This window comes from Gopherus evgoodei, chromosome 10 (assembly GCF_007399415.2).
Source record: "Gopherus evgoodei ecotype Sinaloan lineage chromosome 10, rGopEvg1_v1.p, whole genome shotgun sequence".
NCBI classification, from domain to species: Eukaryota; Metazoa; Chordata; order Testudines; family Testudinidae; genus Gopherus; species Gopherus evgoodei.
In genome coordinates, this window is record NC_044331.1 from 21,295,165 (window position 1) to 21,320,448 (window position 25,284).

Below are 25,284 nucleotides of genomic sequence, written 5' to 3' on the forward strand. Positions count from 1 at the left end.
CCTCAGTACAGTCACTGGCTAAAACTAGCCACCACAGACCTTTACAGGATTGTTCCCTATGACCCCAAGTTCATATAAAATTGACACTATAACAAATGCTAAGTACATTACTAGACAGATTGCTCCCAGCTTTTTATCTAACTTCCAACCGTTCAGGTGAACTGCCAGAAAAATAAAAATAATGGAACAAATAAGAGAAATGGCTGTGTAAGTCAAACCACTGTTGTTCACTTCCACGGGTGCTGATGTATCTATGAAGGCAGTTTTTATAAACCAAGGTAATCCCAAACACAGCATATCAAATACATTGGATCCTACAATGTTAGACATAGCCATATCTCCTTTTCCTGCAAAACAAAAAACACCAAGTGTTCATTTATTGTACTGTAGAAATAATTTTCTAAGCATCTTCTTAAACTATGAGCATCTATGAGATCACTTGATAAAGTAAGCTGTATACCACTGGGCTAAAATCAATCATGCTGGAACACAAACTTGCAGTTTTATAGTAGTCATAATTCTTGTCCAACAGCAATCAGACTTCTCCTAAAATGTTTGTGATATATATTTTTTTAACTTTAATTTTTAGAAGGCTAAGCTACAATTGACTTTAGGTGAACTTCAGTATTTAATACTAATGAATTTTGTTTTAGACACTCAAACAGTAGCAGCTTTATGACTTGCTCTGTGAACCTTTCAGATATAGTGAAATATCTGTGAGACCTCTCTGCCCTAGCTCCTAAAACAAGTTCTTAATGGAATGAACATGAATGCTGAAATTCTTACCTTTCCTAGCCACCAGTACACTTGCAATTGTGTCTGGTATGCTTGTCCCTGCTGCTAATAATGTAAGACCCATTACTGTCTCTGGAATTGCCAGCGTGTCACCTGTAGTGGATAAATAAGGATACTGAGTAACACATTTCATAAGTGAAGTCTGGTCAGAGGAAACTGCTACATATCTGTTTTTACCAAAGAAAGAAAGGATTGGTATTTGTATGCTAATTCCAAAAGGAATCCATGCAAGCCAGTAAGAATTCAGGATAGCTTAACTTGATTTACTGAAATCTTACAGGCTTGACACTGATTTTGTTAACTTTTTTACTAGTTAGGTGCTTGTTCCTTTAGTAAATAGCCACTATCAGTAACATGATGTGGAATTTGTTTTCAGTTTGAAAATAAATTATGCCCACTCAGCTAGAGGTAGGAGGCTATTACTGACTTCCTGCAGATACAGTAAAAGTTAGAGGTTTCTGACAATCGTGACACTTTTTTTTGCACTGCTGAAAATAGACTAATCCCTTGTGTTCTTTGGGCATTTTATCACATGAGTTCTGGAAGTCACATGAAGCAGTAACCCCTTTTAATCATTCACTCTTGAAAAAAGCACATGAACTCCCTGGGGAAACATATGAAAAGACCTTTAAGTAGTCCTTACTACTGTAATGTCCAAATTAATTGCTGTGAAACTTCACTTCCGTCAAAAAATGCAACTTTCCAAGTCTTAGTAATCATACATAGCAAAATGCTAAGTAAATATAATTGCAACACTTCTACTTATTTAGAAGCCTATGTTTCCTACAGGTAAATACTAGTAGCAGTACACTACTTTCTTCCCTGAAAGCAGCCATTAATACTTTGAAAATGGATTAACTCCTACTCTTCATCTTTGTGCTTCAGTTGCTTAACTAAAATTTAAAGATAGAACTGCTTAACTTGGATTCAGATCTATCTTTTGGGGCTAATCTTGAGCAGCCTTTAGTTTTGATTTTACTGTCAAGCAGATGTCTCCATTTGTTTCTCCTAATGCAATATTCATAAAACTTGGGAGAAAGTTTGAAGGATTTAATCTGTTTAAACTCTTTTTTTTTAATGGATAATTTAATTCACTTTACTGAAAAGTGTATTGTCTACCTCTAAATGTTTTTTTGTTATGGGCCTTTCATCCATAATAGTAAGGGTTTTGACAAACAGTAATAAGCAGTTTTGTTAGACTGAATTATGCAGTGGATTGTCTGTAAACTTAGGTGCACTGTAGTTGCATGTCAGATACCAGATTAGGTCAGTTAGAGGCAAAATTTAAAAATAGGGAGTCTAAAACTGCTGCTTCTCTGTTGGAAGGGATTGAAAGTGATTGATTCTGATCTGGAATTTGTAACGGTCCAAACCCTCCCTCCCCAGATTAAGGCATCAGTGTAGGAAGAAAGCTTGTAAACCAAGAAGGCTAAAAAGTAATGGGCATGACAAGGGAGAGCTGAAGCATGAATCTTTTAGCCTATGGAAGGTAAGATTGGAACCTAGATGGAAGTGACTCTGATCTCTTTCCTCGCTACATAGTTTTATCAGCTTCATAGTTAAAGTGCAGATCTAGCCTGGTAAGTGACTATGTAAAGATGGGACTAATGTCCTAATAGAGAATGTGGACATAAGAACGGCCATACTGGGTCAGACCAAAGGTCCATCTAGCCCAACATCCTGTCTTCTGATAGTGGCCAATACCAGGTGCTGCAGAGGGAATGAACAGAACAGGTAATCAAGTGATCCATCCCATCGCCTATTCTCAGCTTCTGGCAAACAGGCTAGGGATACCATCCCTGCCCATCCTGGCTAAATAGCCATTGATAAACCTGTCCTCCATGAATTTATCAATTGTTGTTGATGGATTTTATTCTTCATATGCACCAGAATTAAGTTCCAGTATGTTAAACCTGTACAAACCCTATGAAGTCCAGGGGCAGGGTAGGTGTTAGTGCATTAACTTTTACAAAAACTCTTTTTTTATGAAAAGAAAAGAACCCAGGTGGAATATGCAGAGCTATCAAAGCTTTATATGGCAGACAGAACAAACATAGCTTGAAGTCTGTGAGAGACAGACCCCTTCCCAATAGCACTTATAATAACTTTTCAAAGTAGACCAGCACTCACCCTGTTTGAAACTTTGGCATACCACTTTCACATTGTCATGGCTCTAACTAGCAGATTAGCAATCCCTCTCGCCCGCAATATGGGAGAGATTGTCAAAGATTCCTAGCTCACTACTCTAACTTACCTGCTTTTACCTAGTTATGAGTAGGATGTGTTTTATAAACAATGAATGAATGTAGTAGGGGCTCAATTACCTCTATCAGTACACTAGACCACTTGACAGCTAGTTGTTTAATTTTGGTTGCATCAAACTACACAAGCCTCTGTTGGCAGGATTGTTTTTCCTTATTTAAGACATTCAATTAGAATCAATTCAAAACAAATTTAGAGGTGAATTAGTAGACTACACAGGCAGACGTAAAGTGAGCTACAAAGGAGAAACGCAAGGGTTGTACCCCCGTCCCCTCCTGTCTTTGCTTTTTGAGATGTAAAGCTTGAAAGGCTTGTCAGTTTTCAGCTTGTTCTTAAAATCTGAAATTTCATGTCTACCCTGAAAGCTATGACTGGAGAACTAGTCAAGTTATGCCATGTGACTGAAAGTTGAGCAACTGAAAGGGGGAAACAGTTTAGTCAGCATTCAGAAACAGTTTTTTGCTTTTACACCTATTTAACTCCAGTTGCTAAAACACTGAGGAGACAGGATGACTTCATTAGAGACTTAACATTTCAGCCCCTTCACTTAAGATGTGAGTTACTGAGAATGCCAGAAAGTACTCCAGTTTTCCCTGAGTTTGCTAGACACACATGATTTTAAAGGTTTAAATCACTTTCATACTAACACACACACAATTTAAGCCTCCCCATCAGAGCAGCAAAAAAGCAAACTTGTTAAAACCCTTTACTTGTCACTAAAGGTACTAAAATCAGTTCATTTCTTTAAATGACCGTTATTGATCTTCACCTCCTAATTGATACTTGCAAGGAAATAATGTGTAAAGTTAAGTGATAACTGCTCTTGTATGAGAGGAACTGAACCTTTATCTCCCGTCTTGGCAGATAAATTTGGTAATTTTGATACCTGCTTGGTAAATCAGTTTAAAATAATGCTATACCTGTAATGCTGTTTAAGATCTTAATGTTAGGTAGAACAAATCCATAATGTTCTGAACAACTTGAGTAATGAAGTTGTAAATATTTTTCTCAAATGCATTCATTGTTACATCGCCACATGAGCAGATGCTCATCACCTAGATTGGGAAGGCTGATGGTAGAGCACAATGGTACAGCCAAGCTCAATTTCCAAAAAATATTATTCTAGGGAAATATAAGATGGAGAAAGAAAGTTAACTATGAAAACTTCTCAATACAGTCTTTAGGTAGTTCTGAAGTAGCCCTTTTCAACCACTTTTTTGGGGCAGTGGGTGGAGGAGGAACTTGAGCTATGAACATGTAATCTGAGGCTAAGATCTAACCCTGCCCAGTTGTGGAAAAGGAAACTAGATGGGAAAAATCATTCATTCCTCAGTGACTGAGTCAGTTGACATGATATAGCAGCAAGTACATACCCACTGTTGTTACCATCCATACAAGAACATATGTAAATGCAGAAATCCACACAGCTGACAAGAAAAACGTCACCATGAACCAGTTTTTCCAAAACTGTCTTCTGCAGTCTGGTGTGGTCAAATAGAGTAGTGTAATAATAGGAAGAGATAACACCCAGAGAATTCTTTTTAAATCTGCTTCAGGGATGGTGAAGACACTTGGAGGATCTGTTGGAGATTAAAAGGTAAACCATTTTAAACTATCCCTGTAATGAGGCTATGTTGGTGTATAATCTGATAACCTGACTCTACTTGTAAGAATGATGGGCAAAAGCATACAAAAATACAGTCTCAAACAAGTTTTCCCTTTCTTTCACCACTAGGAAAAGCCCCCTGAGTTATTTTGCTTACTTGAGTAACCTGGGCTTTGTAATAGGTTTGTTTGGTGCTTTCTTACTGAGTAACTAGGTCCATAAGTGAAGTTTTTTCCATAGGTACCTGATTAGTCACATCAGGCTGTTACTTTCTTTTTTAAATTCTTTTTTAAAGATAGCACATCTTTTGGGGCTATAAAATTGCATGTTTCACAGAACACCAATATCACACAGTTAGGGCAGGTGGCAGTTTATATCAAATGAAATACTTATCAGCTAAGCCATTGAGAAGTTTCAAATATGCACTTCAAAGAATCTCAAAGTTACTCTACCCATCATTCATAGTTCTGCTGTGGCTCAAATGAATGACTGTTTTGGCATTCTTCCAGTGGATATCTTTATATAACCAACTCTGTGTTTTGATTTTGCTAAAGGTCAGATTCCAAGAAAGAATAGTAGTGTATTAAACTCAACTAGAGTTCTTTCCTGGTCTAAACCATTTGAAATTAGTCTTACAATTTACTCAACTCCTGCTCCCATAATTAGAGAGATGTAGACTGGTAGAGGCTGTATCAATACCTTCAGAAATTTCATCAAGTCCATGTAAACTTATAGAAAGCTGGGAGAAGTCCGATTCATCATGAAAAATTCCACTATCAGTTCTTGATTGTCGACAAATTAGTGGTTCACATTCTTCTTTCCAGCCAATTAATGGCTGCTGTTCAGTGTTTTCTTCCATAGCTTTTGCAAAACAAGTACAGCAGGGACTAAACTTCTTCATAATATATTGATTGATTTTAATATCAAAACACAGCACCAGAATATATAACGCGTAAATCAGCAGCAGGGAAGCACCTTCATACCTAGAATAAAAATTGGATTTTACATAAAAATCCAACTCATCTTTATCTTCAGTTATTTTTAAAGAAATTGATTTTAAAAAAAGCTAGTTTTGCTTAGTAATACTTAAGTGACTGCCCACTCATTAGATAACTAATTGGCTTTGGCAGCAGAAGGAAAATAAGTGGAAACAAAAACCTTTTTCCCAATGCAGATTATCAAAGATTTCTGATTTACAAGGGGTCACGTTATGTATAGATACCTTAATGGAGACTAATGTTTCTCATTTTACAGCAATTTGATCAATAGACTACGGCCTCAGTCCCACAAACACTCATCTGTGATAGTATTCTGTAGTCTTATAGAACTACTCATGAGTAAACATTTGCAAGATTGAATCCTATTACGTTAATCAACAGAAGGCATGATCTGAGTTCTGCTCGGAAGCCAGGAACTTCAGAGTTCTATTCCTGGGTTTAGCTAATTTGCTAAAGGCTACACAGAGGAACTTATTTGTAAAGATGATAAACTAGTCCAAGTATCTTCTGGTACAAATGGGTGCAACTCCATTGACTTAAGTAGTGTTGTCCCTTTATATTAGAACTGAACCCACTTTGTAAACTCCACTCACAAGGATGTTGAGGATTTTAATTGTCTTTGAAGATAAAAATACCAAATGAGTGCAATGTATTTAATGAACATGGAATAATGACAGTTAGTAGGTGCTTCCATTACCCAGTTAAAGAAAAACCTAAAAATTCAGATCTCATGCATATTACAGGCTAATTTCTGGGAAAAGAAAAGTGGCGGCTGAATGGTTCAGGAAATTGGTAATTGAAGACTAAAGCCTCTCCTCATAGGTTCAAATCCAATCGAGGTCAATATTGACTGAAAATAGTTACCCATTGGATAGTGCAGCAGTTCATATGAGGTACTCTGTCCATTTGATAGTGGACAACTGTCTCAAGTCAGGTGCACAAAAGAGGTTATCAAAGGAATAAACAATGAAGACTAATGGTTGTGCAAGGGAGGGGACACCAGAACAGGTCTGAAGTGCAGTGCAAGGAAGCCTATGCTAGTTGAGATTTATAAGCAGGAATCCACAGTATGGTTAATATAACAGCCTTCATGAACACTGAATTCAGTGTACAATTCTTAAAGCCAACAAGAATTCATATTTGTCAATATATAATACAATTAACTTCAGATTGGGATACTTGAGGTTAATGCTTGATGAAAAAGTGACAAAATAAATTTAATTTTTACACACACTAATTTCCAGCCAACATGAACTTAACACAAATTGTGCACTTACCAGTAAATTCTGCTGTCAAATATCATTGCAAGGACTGCTGCTGCACTAATTGCATATGCGAAACAGTCTCTAAACAGTGGCCAACAAGACAGCCTCGAAACCTGTAGGACACAAATTACTTTCAGATCTGTTGTAGTTCTTTTTCCCAGTACTGAACATGCTGCCTTAATGTTTGTGTTGATATGTGACTAACTCGGTTCTTAGGAAATGATTTAAATGTAGTAACTCAAAAGTATTTTTTTTTTAAATCTTATTGGAGTTATCTTCTGATTGATTGATTACATGGTGTTTTGCTACTGAGTAATAAATTGAACTATTATCATACTAAACTTGCTTTGACTTTTGTCAGTAAGCCATAAGTTGTTAAAATCATTTGGCTCTAAAGAGAGGTGAATTAGATCAGTGTTTTACATACCACGCTAGATAACAACCCACAAGCTGCACAGATACCAAGAAGGTTATAGATTGCAGATCCAAGGATGGTGCTAACTCCAATGTCTCCCTTTGTCACGAATACCCCTGTAAGCAAAATAGTGTTCAACACAGTTAATTTCTGCTGTTCAGTTTTTCTGGGAGGAGGGGTGATTGATTATATATTCTGAATTGTTAAACAATTGTTCGTTTTACCTAGAAAAGCTGTGACCAATTCAGGAGCAGAGCTACCAGCTGCCATAAAAGTTGCTCCAGCAACATCCTGAGAGAGGCCAAGGGCTGAAGATGGAATAAAATAATTATTAAACAAAAGTTACACCTCCAGTCTACACACACTACTACAACTAATGTGTAAACAACGGTAGCTCCTTACATGATTGGGAACCACAAAATCAACATTCTTAGCAGAAGAAAATTAATTAATTGGTTACAGAATAAGCTATAACAGATGCTTGGAGAACTTTGTTTGAATGTCAGTAAGACAACTGATCGAGAACTTCATTTATAAACTTTTCTAAAGATGGGTGTATAGGTTTAAGTGTTTGAAATAGTTTTTGCTCTAATATAAGTGCACAAGATTTATGAACTTGTAGGATCGGAACCTTTATTTGTGGTTGAAAAATTTAAAGTTGTCAGATTTAAATCCAAGTTCATTGATGTTCTAGATGTTACTTGTTTGTATTGACTATTGTGAGGAAAATACACTCAAGTCAAGCATCAGCAACTCAGTGAAGTATAAAACAACTGACAACTAGTTCCTGCTTGCTTGCTGAGTCCATTTGTAAAATGGGTATAGTACTACTTGCTTCATGGATATATTGTGTAAGGGTTAGGCCATGTCTACACTATTAAGCTTACAGTGGCACAGCTATTCTGCCAACATAGTGTTGTGCACACTATCACTTATGCGAGTGAAACTTATGTTCTGGGGGAGCTGGGGGGTGGTTTCACATCCCTGAATGACATAAATTTTGCTGACATAAGTGGTAGTGTAGACATGGCCTTAATTAAGCAACTTAAGATCCCTTGAAGCATAACAAAACATGAAGTTACCAGCCCACTCAGGACTGGGCATTGTATCCCACATTGTATTGGGATGAAGGAAACTTTAGGGCTAAGTTTATACCAGCTTTTATGGAAAAACTCCCATTGTTTCTACCAACACACGTTTGGTAGAAGAAGGCACCACTGTTCTGACAGTTTCCCAGAGTCTGAGGACACAACGATAAGGTTATTTATTAGGTGTTAACTTGTTAGAATCATCAATAATTTACCTTTGTTCCCTCCCACACCACTATCACCGCCACTGCTTAAGCTGATTTTCAGTAAGATATTGCCAAGGGTATGGCTACACTTGAAACTTCAAAGCGCTGCCGGGGCAGTGCTGTGGCAGCGCTTAGAAGTGTGAGTGTGGTCACAGCGCCAGGAGAGAGCTCTCCCAGCGCTGCACGTAAACCACATCCTCTACGGGTGTAGCTTGAAGCGCTGGGAGCCGCGCTCCCAGTGCTGCAGCACTGATTACAGTGAGGCTTTACAGCGCTGTATCTTGCAGCACTCAGGGGGGTGTTTTTTCACACCCCTTAGTGCGAAAGTTGCAGTGCTGTAAAGCGCCAGTGTAGCTAAGCCCTAATGCACCCAGCATATTAGAATATAGGCACTTAGCTAGGAAATATCTACTGTAGATAGAAAGCAAATGTGTGCACATTGCCCTTCTGTCCTGCTGCATGTGGGATGATAAAGTCAGCAGGGCGTGTGGATCATATATCCTGACCTGCCTAACACTAGCCTTAGGACCTCCCTGAATTAATTCCTGTTTGAACTAGAGCAAACCTTTTTGAAAAAAATCCAATCTAGATTTAAAAACTTCTAGTAATGGAGATTCCCCTACAGCCCTGGGTAAATTGTTCCAATGGTTAATTACTTTATTACAAGCTATGCCTTTATTTAGAGTCTGCATCTGTCTGGTTTCAGCTTCCAGCCTTTAGATATTGTTACATTTTGCTTGTTACATTGAAGAGCACTGTATTGTAAATTATTGTTCCCTATGTAGATGCTTGGATTGTTAGTAAATCACCCTATAACCATCTATTTGATAAAACTAAATATACTGAATTTCTTGAAAAAGCAGCAAAGAATCCTGTGGCACCTTATAGACTAACAGACGTTTTGGAGCATGAGCTTTTGTGGGTGAATACCCACTTTGTCGGATGCACGAGGTATTCACCCACGAAAGCTCATGCTCCAAAATGTCTGTTAGTCTATAAGGTGCCACAGGATTCTTTGCTGCTTTTACAGATCCAGACTAACACAGCTACCCCTCTGATACTTGAATTTCTTGAGTCTTTCACTATAAAGGATTAGAAAACATTCCTTAATCATTCTGTGGCTGTTTTCTGAACACTCCAATTTATCAATATGATGCATACAAGAGGAATCTCATTGGTAACAGTGTGTGTTTTTTTTAAACTTTTCTACAGGAACCAGTGTCCTGGAAAAAGCTATCTGCTACTTTCATTTTTTAAATCACTTTGAAGTTAATCATTTTACTTACAATATTTATCTCTTTAGTGTTAAGCCTGGATGTCAGTATTCCATCTCCTACACTGCTGTAGTTTACCTGCCTAAGCCCACTCTGCCTGTACACTGTTTCTCAACTAAGCTAAATATTGAGTGTTGAACTTTCTGCCCTTATTTCTAAGTTGCACTCATACTGTGAAACTCTGCCAAGAGAATAATCTTGCCAATAGCGGTTCAATTTTAGAGAAATGATTACTAAGACTTAAAAAACAACTTACATTCACTAATGATCTCTAGAGAAGGAAGGAAGTAATCATCACACACAATGGATACAGCCATAAACATGTAAAGGATAATTATGAAATAGATAATGATCCCCCCATCTTCTCTCTCCTGTTGTGTAAAAAATGCATCAGGAAATTCCGCCGAGGGAGGAGAGATGCAGTGTGTTTTATTTTCTGAAAAGAGAATACAAAGGTCTTGTGCATATTATCAAATACTGTCTCCCCCACCCCCCAAAAAAAACTTTTGAGGATGTTTTCAATGGAATTCTGGCAAGGTGAAATGTATGAACCTATTTTAAATTATTTGTTCTTAATTGTTGGCAGCCCCAGACAGAACTGTTGTAATACACACAAGGATATAGGGATATTGTCAATGTTTCATTCCTGCACTTAGGGTGATGAGATGTCCTGATTTTACAGGGACAGTCCCAATTTTTGGGTCTTTTTCTTAGATAGGCTCCCATTATCCCCCCCACCTCCTGTCCCGATTTTTCACCTTTGCTATCTGGTCACCTTACCTGCACACAACACTGTAAACCTATACTAAAGAAAGCCAGCACCCCAAACTTGTTTCCAACCCTAATGAGCCTTTGAGACACACCTCTTTCTAGAGCAACCAATGTTAAGGTAGCCCGAGGTTTCGTGTTTGACTTCCAGTTAAGACTCCAGAGAGGAAAAAAGCGGGTGGGTGCCCCGTATGGCCACAGAAGGTTTGCGTAAATTTAGATATTTTCTAATCATATACGGGTTATGCTCGAGTTATCCTGGCAAAAGAAATAAACGGCTCCCTTCCGACCGCGGGGAGGAAAACAGCCAGCGAAGGAAGAGGAGACACCTCAGGACCACACTGAAATAGTTGAACAAATTTGCCTTTCTTAAGCCATGGCTACACTGGCGCTTTACAGAGCTGCAACTTTCGCGCTCAGGGGTGTGAAAAAAACACCCCCCTGAGCGCTGCAAGATACAGCGCTGTAAAGCGTCAGTGTAAACAGCGCCGCAGCGCTGGGAGTGCTACACTCGTAGAGGAGGTGGATGGAGTACGTGCAGTGCTGGGAGAGCCCCAGTAAAGCGAGCGGCCCATGCCATGGCTGGTCCAGCAGCTGCTGCGCTTTTCCCACCCGCGCGCTGGGCGGGGGCTCGGAGCGGAGCCGCTCCCGAGGTGTGAACGCAGCCGGCTGACACTCCGCGCCCCCAGCCTACCTGTGTCCCTGCGGAGCCGCTGGGCGGCAGCGGCCCTGCGAGGCAGCTGAAAGGCGGCCAGAGCCCCCAGCAGCAGCAGGACGGAGGCTGCCCGGTCGCCTCTTGCCCGCTTCCTCCAGCCTCCCTTCATCGCGCCGGCCTCAGCCTCGCACTGAGCGGCCGGGGGAGGCGCGGAGGGGATTAGGGGCCGGCGGGATCATGTGAGGGGGCGGCTTTGGCCGCTTCCCCCGGCGCGAGCAGGCGGGGCAGGTGGGCAGCTCGCCTCCTGCTGCAGCCCAGGCTCGATGCCGCCAGAGCCGGGCTCGTTCTCCTGGCGGCCGGGACCGCGGGCTGCCTGCCCCAGCGAACTGGAGACGCAGCACGCTGGGGTGCTGCTGGCAGGTGGGGCTGAGTTTCGGGCCCTCGCTAGTCCCGCGGGGTGGCTGCTCCTCTCCCCCGGGTTCGGCAACGAGCCAGGCCTCGGGCTGGAGTCCCCTTAGCCGAGCTACCACTGCCGGCGGTAGACACAAGCCGTAGGTAGGGCTCCCTCCCCCTGCTTCGCCCAGGAATTGCCCCCAGAGGCGCTGGGCCTGGCCCGCCCGCTGAAGGGCGCCAGGCCCAAGTGCAGCACCCAAACAGCCCTGAAGTTCTGGGGAAGGCCCGGGTCTCGCAATGGGTCCTGGCCCCTGTGCTCAGGCACAGACAAAGGTCTATCGGGTTGCAGACTGAAGGCTTCAGCTATTATTACTAACTGCCCTTAGTTTCTGCAACTGTGGACAAAGCATGTGACATGTTGGCCACCACCCGTGTTGCGCTGGTGCAAGCTGCTGAGACCGTGCAAATGTTGGGATGGGAAGGAGATTTAATGTAGGTTGCTCTCATACCAATATGACTGTCTTCCTTGCACCACTGTACAGCCTCAGCTAGTCCCATTGGGTCGCCACAGTTCCCACGCGGGGTGATGCCAATACCAAGTTTGTGGGGGAAGACGACTTCCATACTGGTCAGATGAATTATTCAGCAAGAGTCACAGTAAGACCAAGCACACAGGCCCCTGCTTCAGAGCCTGCAACCCAAACTTGTTTCCATCCCTTTGTCTGATGACCTTTCAACATTGAACTCAGGTGTGTAATTGAAGATTAAATACAAAGCTTTCTTGCTTAAAAATGTATTTTAATAGGTCCCACAAAACTATCACTGGCTACTCTGAAGGAAAAGCTGAGTTAGGTTTCTATCAAATCAGTTTCTAAACTTAGTTTCCATAAATGTTTACTGTCCAATTATGTGAAATGACATTGTAAAGTGCCAATATTGTAACTAACTTTTTCTTAGGAGCAGGGCTAATGCTCACTTGCATTTAGATATTTGGGTTTATTTCTCTCGCAGATTGAAAAACATTATTTTGCTTCATTGCATCCTAATCCTTTAAGTGTATTGCTCCTTATTCCCATGCTGTTTTAGCTAATGCATGATCAACCACTGTATAGTATGCATAAGATGTGATAGCATAACTCCACTGCAAAAGTGTGGTAGGGTGAATTTTTTTCCTTTTTATAATAAAAGAGATTGTGTCTACAAAACATCATTAGGACAGGTGGAGACTGGCAATTAAAAAAAAAAAATCTGAATCAGCCCAGTCAGCTATAATAGATATATCAATCTCCATCACCTCTTTGTCTCAATATTATAAACAGCGTGATTGTTCTCTCCCAGAATAGTGTAAGTTATAAGGGCCAAGATTTCAAAAGTGGCTTGTGAGTTTCGGTGCTTAACCTGAGACATTTTAAAGGATGGGTGCGCAGTGCCTCTGAAAATCAGCCACTCTAAGGTGTGTCAAGGGGGGAACCCAAAATTACTAGCTACTTTAGAAAATTTTGGCAAAAGCTTTACACTGTTTCTCTGACATGAAGAGAGAAAACCAGGAGGTGGAGATGGAAATCATCTTGGCCCAGATAGATTTATCTATAAGGAAAGTTAAATCCATATTTTTCTGATTCCTGTTTTTCACTATGGGTGCACTTTTACTAGAGACAAACAGAGGAGGACTTTCTGGAACTGGAACTCTTTAGTCACTGTTTAAATGATCTAATGTATGTAGGTCAATAAAGGGGGTCTTCCTATAAGAGGTCTCTAGCACCATCCCCTGGATCTCTTCCATAAAGGTAAACTGATTGCCCATCCATTACTAAATGAATACTGTAATACAGCTTTCTAGTATCCAGTGTGTTTAAAGAGGATCTTACCATAAAAAAACTGAATTGAAATCTGTCTTTTCTTGGCTGAAATGACATGTGCAGCTCTGATTGAAATGTGTGTTCTAAATGGAACAGAACAGCAATTCTTCTTAGAGTGATTGCTCATATTGATTCCAATTAGGGGCGTGTGCGCCGCATGCACAGTCATCAGAAAGTTTTTCCCCTAGCAGCACCCGTTGGGTTGGCTGTGGAGCCCCCTGGAATGACACCTCCATAGTGCTCTATATATGACCCTGCCGACCCGGTGCCTCCTCAGTTCCTTCGTGCCACCAGTGACGGTCGTTGGAATTGTGGCATCTTGCTCAGCACAGCTCTCCACGTTTCCCTAGCCTCTGTCTATGTTAGTGTTTGTCTTCCATAGTAAGTTTAGTTAGTTATTAGTTAGTGTAGTGTTAATAGTTCGCTTTTGGGAACTCCAAGCTGATTGTGCTCTTCCTGGGGACTCAGGGCATGCCTAAGACCTAGGGGTTCAAACCCTGCAAGTTCTGCGACAAGCCTATGCCAACGGGCAACTCCCATGACGCTTGCTTAAAATGTCTGGGGGGAACGCATCAGGTGGATAAGTGCAGGATTTGCAAAGGGTTTCACCCAAGAACGAAAAAGGAGTGGGACTTTAGACTGAAGCAGCTCCTTATGGAAGCAGCACTTAGACTGCAACCAGCATCGGCACAGCAGGACCCGGGACCGAGTGCATCAGTGTGTAGTGCCCTGGCAGCAGTAACGGAGGCAGCATCACAGAAGGACTCTGGACGAGACCCGTGGCACCGCCGCTGTCCGGTGCAGAAACAGCTGGAGGCGACTCGGCACCGGTTACCATTCTCTGGGGGTAGAAGTGGCACTGGAAACAAGGTACTGGAAACCTCGACTTTGGGTCCCATCCCCTTTGAACTGGCCAGTGGGGCGCATCCCAGGGAGGAGCCCCCAGTGCCAAAAACTTTGGAGCCAGCACCATTGAGTTTGGTCCCGCAAGGAGGGCCGTTGAGTCCGGTGCAATTGGAATCACCGTGTCAGGTGGTGGAGGAGGTACAGCTGCCTTCCATCCCAGACACATTTGAGGCTCCAAGAGACCTCGTAGATATGATGGCACCGCGGTTCCTGGCCCTTCACGCCAAGCCTGCAATGCCACAGCGTTCGGCACCGTCACCTCTCATTACCCCATTCTTCAGCATGCGAGAGATGATGCAGCTTTTGGCAGAGCAGTGCTTCAGTCAGCACTTCCATAACTCCGACTCCGCCACCTAGGTAAGGCTTGGGAGTCACCTAATTGGAATCAATATGAGCAATCACTCAAAGAAAGAACGGTTACTCACCTTCTCATAACTGTTCTTTGAGATGTGTCGCTCATATCCATTCCAAACCCACCCAGCTTCCCCTTGGTTGGAGTAGCCGGTAAGAAGGAACTGAGGAGGCGCTGGGTTGGCAGGATCATATATAGACACCTAGGCAGGTGCCACTCCAGGGGACTCCACAGCCAATCTGATGGGTGCTGCTAGGGGAAAAACTTTCCAATGACTGTGCATGCGGCACACACACACCTAATTTGAATGGATATGAGCAACACATCTCGAAAAACACCAGTTACGAGAAGGTGAGTAACCGTTCTTTATCATGTACTTATGAAAACTTGCCTAGGAAAATCCTCTAGACTTGTTAGTTCATTAGCATAGACTGTGGGCTGGCCTAGTGATCAATAGCATCTGACCAAGCTGCTGCTCCATCACAGCAAGTTTTCTCTGTCCAAATGAAGTGCTGCTTGAGGGCTGCATGCAGGCTCTGATAATCATAAACGTTTCTCTGTCAGTTTACAATTTCACAGTTGTTATTGCAAGCAAAAGAACCGAACTTGTGGAGAAAAGTTTGAAAACATGAACCCTAAAGGCTCCAGCACCAAGAGGCAAATATAAAGATCTAAAACTAATTATTAAAAAAAAAAAACCTCATGTTTTTAAGCCAATCTTATGATTTGGGAGGGCCTGACTCATAATTTGTGAACCTCTGGGGTTGGCATTACTGGATTTCTCCCCAGAATAGCTCTGAAAGGCTCTGGCAGAGAAAACTATGCAAAATGAAGTACCAGACAACAAGAGGGAAAGCTATGGAGCTGAAGGAAGGGTATCAAGCCTGTGTGCTTCTAACCCCTTCTTGCTGCTCTGATGCTAAATACTATAGTTTCCCCAAGTATTCTGGACAGGCACCTGAATGTCCAAATCAGGCATGTGCATATGTGCTGGTCAAAACAAAACAAAATCTTAGGATGTATAAAGGAATGGAGCAGAAAATAATGAGACTATTATAACACCATTACATAAGTCAATGGTATGCCCTCACCTGGAATTCTGCATTCAGTTCTGGTAATCCTTTCCTTTCTATCTGTCTCCTGCTTATTTTACAAATAATATACATAAAGTTCTGTTTCTCTCAATGCAGTGGAAACAAACACCAGGCCTTTTCCCTGCTGACAATTTCTAAGCCTGACTTTCCAGCCAGTCCTGTGACTCAAGGAGCTCTGTCTCTCTGATCTCTCTCAGGGCAGGGTTGCCAGTTTTGGTTGAATGTATTCCTGGAGGTTTCATCACTTGACATACTCTTAAATTAAAGATTAATCTTTAATTCCTGGAGACTCCAGGGCGATCCTGGAGGGTTGGCAACTCTATCTCAGGGTGGTGCTCAACACGGCTCTTCTCACTATCTGCTGGTTTTCTGGACTTTTCCTCCAATACACACAGTTTGCCAAACAATCACATAGGTCCTGCATTTGCATCCAATCCCAGGGAAACTTTTCAACCCACATGCTTTGGCCCTGCTCAGGCTTTGCCATGAGGCCCATATCTTGAACAGTAGCTTCTACTGTCTCCAGCTATTTCACTCCCTAAAGGGACTCCTTTCATTTAGCCTGAAAAAGGGATTGTTAACACACCCATCAATCTTAGACGGTCTCTGGTTATCTGTAGATCTAGGACCTGCTAGATGGTAGCCATTAATACCTTCCAGCATAACACGTGGCAAGATTTCCGCAGGAGAGATTGAAAATACTGGGACAGTTTAGGGCCAGGTGTTAACTAGTAGTGCTTTACCAGTAAAGCTGTAACTGACATACTGTACTGCAAAGTGCTCCTAACTGTGTTTTTCGCCAGTATAGCTTATACCTTATCTGTCTCCCCACCCCGAATGAAACAAGCTATGCCAGCAAAACTGTGCTTTTTGCAGTCAGGGATCTCACCTCATCGCATCTCTGACTGACATAACTATGCCCACTGAAGTTTGTAATATAAAAGAGGATTTGATAGAGATATTAGTAGTGGGGAAATGGAATGAAATAGAGAAGGTAAACTGTGACTTCCTACTTATTTTTTCTCAATAACATTAGGACCCATGGATGTCAGGAGGTATAGATGGATCTCATTCAACTGTTTTCATAGAACGAGCCATGAGTTCTGAGTAGTGGAGCTTGGCTAGTTCAGTGGAAGACCCATTTCATATTACCAGTTTATGAGTTAGTGAATAATAAGCATGATGACATCAATCCATCAGTACTGCACCTGAGCAACTATGTGAGGTGTAGGAGTTCTGTTTTACATATGGCATGCTGAAATCACAGTGAGATCGTGTCTGGTCCAAAGAGAGTCTGTGACAGAGTCAGGAATGTAACCTAGATTGCATGAGTCCCAGCCCAGTGCTTTAACCACAAGATGATCAAGCCTGCTCCTTTAATTTTTTTCTCTCTTTTGCAGTCCTCCCCACTCTCTCTTCTTTACTTTCTCTTTTTTTTTTTTTCCCCTTCCATCTTGAAGATCATGTCCGGTCTGTGCTCTGACTTTATCCACAATCTGGCAGCATTTCCTTGTATTATGCTAGTGTCATCACTGATGTGAGTCTGTGGTAGCACCAGCTGGGAGCCACTGCATCTGTTATGAGCTTGCTAGGTTTATTGGTATTAATTTTTCTATCTCAAGGATAGCCCAATACAAGGTAGCCAAGTTTGTCTGTAACTTTCAATTGACCTTGACTTTGCAAGAGCACTGAGACTAAAGTGTAGAATAACCATTGCTTAGATAGCTCGAGATTAAATCATCTAAACTCATAGTACAAAAACATCTATATGTAAATAATACCAGTTGTTTGTTCACCAATGTTTTAATCTCTTTATGTTTTCATACAATTATGAATTAGTGTTAGAATAACAATAATTATTGACAGGGGATCTCTGGAGAAAACTCACTGATAGTTTTATCCCTCTAATAGGTTACCAAGTATCCAGTATGTGCTGAAGTTATCCAGTGAAACAAAGTGTACAGTGTAATAGGTTCTGTTGGTTTGGGAAGTCTTTCTGTTTTAGAAATCGATTGATAAAATACGGTGCATTGCAGCAATACCATCTGTGTACTTTGGGTTTTGTCACTGCCTCAATCTGAAAAAACACCCTTGCATTTCTAAATGTCTTGAGCTTTCAGTGCAGTAGTTCTAGTCTTTATCAGTAATGCTGATCTTAATTGTTATGTTCACTGTGTGCATTGGGATAAGCTCATGGAAATTTCCCCCTCACGGTCTCAGAAGTGGGGAGGCTTTGTCTGGCCAGAAGCGAAAGAAAAACCTATGGCCCATCTAAGGATTGCACCCTTTGCTCCTCTCCTGGTGGATACTCAGCCTCTTCTTGGATTTGAGGAGGGGAGAAGGGGGCTCTGTGGCACCTGCAGGCACCATTCTGTGACTGGAAGACAACCCTGCCCACCCTCCACCTCCTCGTTGGCATTAGAGTGAGGGGGACATGGGGCCTTGCTGGGGGCATCATGTTAGTTGCCTTTTTGAAGCTGAGAAGGAATTTTTTCCTCTGCCAGACTGGCCTGGGCATTGTGGGTTTTTCACCTTCCTCTCAGCAGCCCAGGGACCTGGTGGGTAGATTAGATTTTTGTCACAGCTTGGCAGGTGCCCAGTTCAGATGATGGTTCCACAGTGGTCCAGTTTCCTGACCTTAGATTAGGAGAGGACAGCTCATAATGGAGGTGAGGAATGATGTGAGGATCCTAATGTCTGGTACAGTGAGGTGGGTGGGGGTAAGGAGACAACCTCCTCTTCCCCCACCCCCTTAACTCTTGTATAAGGGGAGAGCTGTGGAGCTCACACTGAAAGTACTGGGTTAGCAGCTGGAATGGTGAAATGGATTACCAAGGAAAGATGATGTGCACTGGATGAGTTCTTTTGGGATAGTTCCCAGATGTGCTACTTAATACATTTGCAGCCTAATTAAACCACATTTTTCTTTCGGTGGTGTCTGGGACAAAAGCAAACTTGGTTTGTGATTACGTGTGAAGTGAAATTGCTGAAGATAATTTCTTAAGTGCAAGTATTTTAATTGATTGTTAGTCTTATTGATAATATAATCTCTTAGATTTAAATTATTTGAAGAGGTGTAAGCGTCCCTTTCCTTGGGATATAAGAGAGAAGGTTTGTGTAAAGTGAACTCAAACTATCCACAATGAACTTTCATTTTGTGATTAAAAATTGAAACAAAAGAAATATTGGGGGCGGGGGAACGTTTCAAAGGCACACATGGCAGTAAAATGCTCAGCTCCCAGTTATGTCTTTGGAAACTTACTTATTTTACATGAGATCAGCTAGGTCTGGTCCACACTTAAAATGTAGGTTGACATAGCTAGAATGCTCAAGGGTGTGAAGAATCCGTAGCTATACTGACCTGACCCCTGGTGTAGGTGCTTCTGTCAGCCTAGCTACTGTCACTTGGCAACAGGGGCAGATTAGGGTTTTGTGGGGCCCTGGGCCAGAACAAGTGGGGGCTTTTCCTCTGGAAACGGTGAGGCACCGTGAGAATGAAGGGCCTACATATGTCTTCCAAAGTCAGTTCTTGGCTTCTAACAAGGAAACAGTGATAAACCATTACTGTACAAACTTGGGAGTGCAAATGTCATGAGCATATAATGTTTGTAAACCCTATGGAGCTTTGTTTTGCTGCAAGCCCTTTCCTCTTCCCTCTAATATATCTTATCATTTGATACATTCCTTATCTGAGGCTCAAATTTCCCTGTAGCTCCCGCAAACTGGTAGTCGTTTCTTGCTGTTTATTACTTCTAAATGTTAAAATGAAATGATTCATTGTGAAATGGGGTTATAAAAGTTTATGTTAAAGCAACTAATGTCATTGTAGGATAGGCAAACTTATGCTAGAACAGTCGCTCTTAATCTTTTCAGATTACCGAACCCCTTTCAGGAGTCTGATTTGTCTTGCGTGCCCACAAGTTTCGCCTCACTTAAAAACTACTTGCTTACAAAATCAGACATAAAAATACAAAAGTGTCACAACACACTATTACTGAAAAATTGCTGACTTTTTCATTTTTACCATATAATTACAAAATAAATCAATTGCAATATAAATAGTGTACTTACGTTTCAGTGTATAGTATACAGAGCAGTATGAACAAGTCATTGCCTATATATGAAATTTTAGATTGTACTGACTTCACTAGTGCTTTTTATGTAGCCTGTTGTAAAACTAGGCAAATATCTAGATAAGCTGATGTACCCCCTGCAAGACCTCTGTGTACCTCCGGGGGTATTTGCACCCCTGGTTGAGAACCACTGTGCTAGAATATACTGCTTGAATTTCCTAGAGCAACATTTCAGGTTTTATCAGGCCTTTCATGAATGCATTGCTAGATCTATCTACACTTTGTGTCAGTGATTACACTGTGAACATCACATAAGAGCATGTAATAGTATGTCTGCTTTGGGTGATCACGATTACACTGGGGCTGAGGTGATAGGCTGGTGTTACAGGATAGCTTGTCACTATGGATAAACTAAGCCAGCCCAGCTCCCCTGGAGTAGAGCAGGGAAGCCTAGTCCAACCAATTAAAGAGGTTTGGACTACAGCTGGACCTATAAAGGGACGCTAGTGGGCAGCTGGGGGAGACCAGCTGTACCTGGGATGGGAAAACCACACTTGACTGGAGCTATCTCCTGTGGTGGATCTGTGGAGTAAGGGGCTCAGAGAAGCAGCCCTGGGGCTGCAGCTGCAGGAAGGGAGCAGAGCTGACTGGAACTGAGAAGCTGCCAGGAACAGGAGTGGCAGAGACCCTGGACTGGGTGTCCCTGAAGCTGGAGGCTAAGGAATTAGTTCAAAGGACTGTGTTTCTCTGTTTGCTAACCTCTGTTAAGAAAATAAATCTCCTTGCAAGAGACTGGGCATGTCAGAGCATGTGTTGGAGCTGGGGAGATATCCAGCTCAGTGGCAGGTGGGTACAAATTTGAAGCTGAAGCCAACATAACTTAAAACTTTTTCAATTCTTTTTTTCAAAAAATTCAGTATCTTTCTAATTTAAAGGTCATTGACTGCACCTTTATTCCCTGGCAGGTTGGGAGCTATGCTCCCTGGTTATCAGTGAACTTCACACTAATAAAAATCATCAGTGCACACTAAGAGGGCCTGCACGGGTGCCAGCATGTGAAAATGTTTGCCAGAGGCAGTTCTCCTGATAAGCAGGGGATCTGATGGCAGCCAAGTCTCCAGCTGCTGGACCGTTCTGTGCACATTCTGGTGGGATTGAGAATAATTTCTTGCTAGAAAGGCAACAGGGGAAAAGGGTATTAAACCCTAAAAGTCAGCTGGGTGTACATAAAGCCTCCAACTGCCCCAGGCTCCCAGCTAGTATGAAAAACATGCTCCACTTTTCTCCTCCTGTTTCCTCATCCTAACAGCTCTCTCCTGCTTGCCCCTAGCTATGCTGCTCTCACTTTTACCTCCCTGGCTCCTCTTATCTTCTCCTACCTCAGTGGCTCCCTCCCTTGCTTCCCCACATCATCCTATGTTTCCCTTGTCTGCCCTATTTGCCCCATTCTTGTGTCTGCCCTGTGTTTCCACCCATGTGTTCCTATAACTGATTTGAAGTGTTTGCCACTGATAGCGTCATAGGGGGAGTGGAAGCCTTCATTGCTGCTTGGTGCTGACCAGGCTGGCTGGCTGCATGCTCTTCCCACTCTCTCTCGCTGCCTGAAAACATTGAGCTCCAGGGTTTAAAAAGCAAGAAAGGAAGCCCAGTCTCTCCCCTACTTCTTCCCTCAGTATATGCCCTTATGGCAGGAAGCTGACGCTGAGCCCGACTGTGTGCTGTTCTGTGGTCCCTTTGTGTCAACTAGGCTAAAGAATACCACCCTGTACAGGGAGCCCTTGGCCTGGTGTAGAGCAGGATCCGGCTGCTATGAGCTATCTCCACAGGAGCCCCGGTACAAGGGCTGTTCTGGGGTAGGGTGACTTGGGGTGGTAAGCAGGCTGGGGTGGATGGCCAGTTCTGTTCTCCTGAAGTGGTTCATAATCTTTTATTACAGCAGGGGTGCAACTTAGGGTAGCTCTCTGGATTCCTCTAACCTGTGCCAGGGGCTGCACCAGCTCTGAATAGGAGAGGTGGAAGCTGCCTTGCCACTGGTTGCAGTGCAGGAATAAATCTGGCTCATTGCATGGCCCTTTGCTTGGGTCAAACTCCTGTGTGCACTAGCAGCAGGAGGACTTGGGGCAGTCCCATGCCAAATCCAAAATGGGACTAGTCACAAGTATGGGTCTGCATAGCCATGTTGTTAAATGAGGGCCCGTATTGGGAGCTGCAGAGTGGCTTTCATTCCTATTGAGATGCTTGGCGTTTATGCCTTTGGAAATCCTTTTGTAGGCAAAATGGAAACCAGTCTCTAATATACTACCACATGAAGCAGTGTGTACCACAGCCAACTATGAATAACAGAAACAAGGTCCTGCTTACATACGATTGATCTTTCTGCACAGAGCAGGCCTGCTGATTCGTAAAAGTTCTTTCAAATCTCTAGATGCTCTTAAAAAAACTAAACCTTAAATGGATGTCTGAACACTTTAATTTTGATACTTTGAAAATTAAGGCTGTTCATTCCATGGGCTCTACATTCTTCCTCTTGGGCTAAATAGATGATTATTTGCACATCACAGGAGCCTGCTGCGAACTTTGGGCAGGTGTGAGAATGAGGTCCCTGCCTGGAAAAGTTTTCAGTCTAATTCTGTCACTGAGGTAGTGAACATTCTATCTTTTTAAATGAGTGCCTGCTTTCAGAGTTTGAAATTCAGGTCTTGTCTACACTACAAAGTTGCAGTGCTGGTGAGGGGGTTACAGCGCTGCAACTTAGGATGTGTACACACCTGCAGGGCATTACCAGCGCTGCAACTCCCTGTTTGCAGCGCTGGCCGTACACCCAGTCATGCCTCGGGTGTAGAGGATCCAGCGCTGGATCACCAGCGCTGGTCATCAGGTATAGACACTCACCAGCGTTTTTGTTGACCTCCGTGGAATAAGCAGGTATCCCAGCATACCTGAGGAAGCCTCTCTGGTAATTAAGCAAACTCCACTGCCCTCCAAGCAGGTCTCCTTCCCTGCGGTGTGCTCTGGCGTTCCCCGACCCCCCCCTCCAAGCAGGTCTCCTTCCCCGCGGTGTGCTCTGGCGTTCCCCGACCCCCCCCTCCAAGCAGGTCTCCTTCCCCGCAGTGTGGAACAGCGCTGCAGCGTGGCCACATCTAACACCACTTGCAGCGCTGGTTGCTGTAAGTGTGGCCACTCTGCAGCGCTGGCCCTATACAGCTGTACTAATACAGCTGTAACAACCAGCGCTGCAAAATTGTAGATGTAGACATACCCTCAGACAGGATCTTAAGTTTTAAAAAAAAAAGCTAAGGTTCCCCCCTGCCCTTTCCCTATTAGTGAGCAAAAGGAGACTATGCACAGGACCCATTTTTAGTAGAAATCTGTTTTTGTAAACTGTCGTCATCTGTTGGAGTCAGGAGCCCATTTCTATGCAAATCAGCTCATTGATGTCAATTTGTGCCAGCTTTGGACCAATTCACAAAGGATTTGGTGAATGTTGAGAAAATGCTTTTGTCAGTTCTCCATTCCTTCCCCACTCTTGCTTACTCTCACAAATTATAAATATTAGGAACCAGCCATGAGTCTGGCCCAGCACCTCTAAGCCTCAGCCTCTAGCAGTGCACTTGTGACAGGTGCAGAGCAGTCAGAATCTAGGGCCTGGTCTACACTACGCGTTTAAACTGATTTTAGCAGTGTTTAACCGATTTAACACTGTACCAGTCCACACTACGAGGCCCTTTATATCGATATAAAGGGCTCTTTAAATCGGTTTCTGTACTCCTTCCCAACGAGAGGAGTAGTGCTAAAATCAGTATTACCATATCGGATTAGGGTTAGTGTGACCGCAAATCGACAGTATTGGCCTCCGGGCAGTATCCCACAGTGCACCACTGTGACTGCTCTGGACAACAATCTGAACTCAGATGCAGTGGCCAGGTAAACAGGAAAAGCCCCGCGAACTTTTGAATTTCATTTCCTGTTTGTCCAGCGTGGAGCTCTGATCAGCACGGGTGGCGATGCAGTCCCAAATCCAAAAAGAGCTCCAGCATGGACCGTACGGGAGATACTGGATCTGATCGCTGTATGGGGAGACAAATCTGTTCTATCAGAGCTCCGTTACAGAAGACGAAATGCCAAAGCGTTTGAAAAAAATCTCCAGGCTACACAGTGCTGTGTGACAAGCGTAACGGAAAGCCAAAGAATCAAATGGACGCTCATGGAGGGAGGTTGGGAGGGGTTACTGAGGACTCCAGCTATCCCATAGTCCACAGCAGTCTCCAAAAAATATTTACATTCTTGGCTGAGCATCCAATGCCTGTAGGGTCAAACACATTGTCTGGCGTGGTTCAGGGTATAGCTCGACAATTTACTCCCCCCTCCACGTGAAAGAAAAGGGAAAGAAATCATTTCTTGACTTCTTTCAATGTCACTCTATGTCTACTGAATGCTGCTGGTAGACGCGATGCTGCGGCAGTGAAGAGCAGTATCTGCTCCTCTCCCCTCCCCGGTGGCAGATGGTGCAGTAGGACTGATAGCCGTCCTCATCATCAGCCTGTGAGTGCTCCTGGCTGGCCTCAGGTGAGGCTGGCCGGGGGCATCTGGGTAAAAACAGGAATGATTCCCAGTCATTCTCAGTAGATGGTACACAACGGCTGGTAACCGTCCTCATCATAGCAACTGGGGGCTGAGCTCCATCAGCCCCCTCCCTTTCCTGTGTAAAGAAAAGATTCTGTACTGCCTGGACTATCATAGCAGCGGGATGCTGGGCTCCTCTCCCCCACACTGCTTAATGTCCTGCCTGGACTGTCATAGCAGCGGGAGGCTGCCTCCCCCTCATTTTATCTCACTGTTTCTTATTCCTGCATTCTTTATAACTTCATGACACAAATGGGGGGGACACTGCCATGGTAGCCCAGGAAGGTTGGGGAGGAGGGAATCAAGGGGTGGGGTTATTGCAAGGGCATCCCCCCGTGAATAGCATGCAGCTCATCATTTCTGCAGGATCTGACACGGAGCAGCTGTGCTCTCTGATACACTGGTTCTCTAGTACACTGGCACCATATTCTAGGCAGGACTGACTCTATTTTTAGATACCATAAAGGAGGGATTGACTCGGAGAGTCATCCCCATTTTTGCCTTTGCGCCCTCGGCCGACCTCAGCCAGGGGCACCCATGATAGCAGCAGACAGTACAGAACGACAGATAACTGTCATCTCATTGCCAATTTACAATGGCAGCAGACGGTACAGAAAGACTGATAACCATCTCTGCTATCATGCAAAAGCAA

General features: G+C 43.1%; 1 protein-coding gene across 1 annotated transcript; it reads right to left on the minus strand.

The window, feature by feature from the left end:
- Positions 1–6: 6 nt before the first annotated feature.
- On the minus strand, positions 7–11,502 carry SLC24A5 (solute carrier family 24 member 5). Its single transcript, XM_030577072.1, has 9 exons — positions 11,372–11,502; positions 10,166–10,345; positions 7,566–7,649; positions 7,354–7,457; positions 6,939–7,039; positions 5,363–5,646; positions 4,431–4,637; positions 787–888; positions 7–347 (listed from the first exon to the last, which is right to left on the minus strand). Exons 1-9 carry the CDS (start codon positions 11,499–11,501, stop codon positions 25–27), a joined length of 1,515 nt encoding a protein of 504 aa, XP_030432932.1. The 5' UTR covers position 11,502; the 3' UTR covers positions 7–24.
- Positions 11,503–25,284: the final 13,782 nt, after the last annotated feature.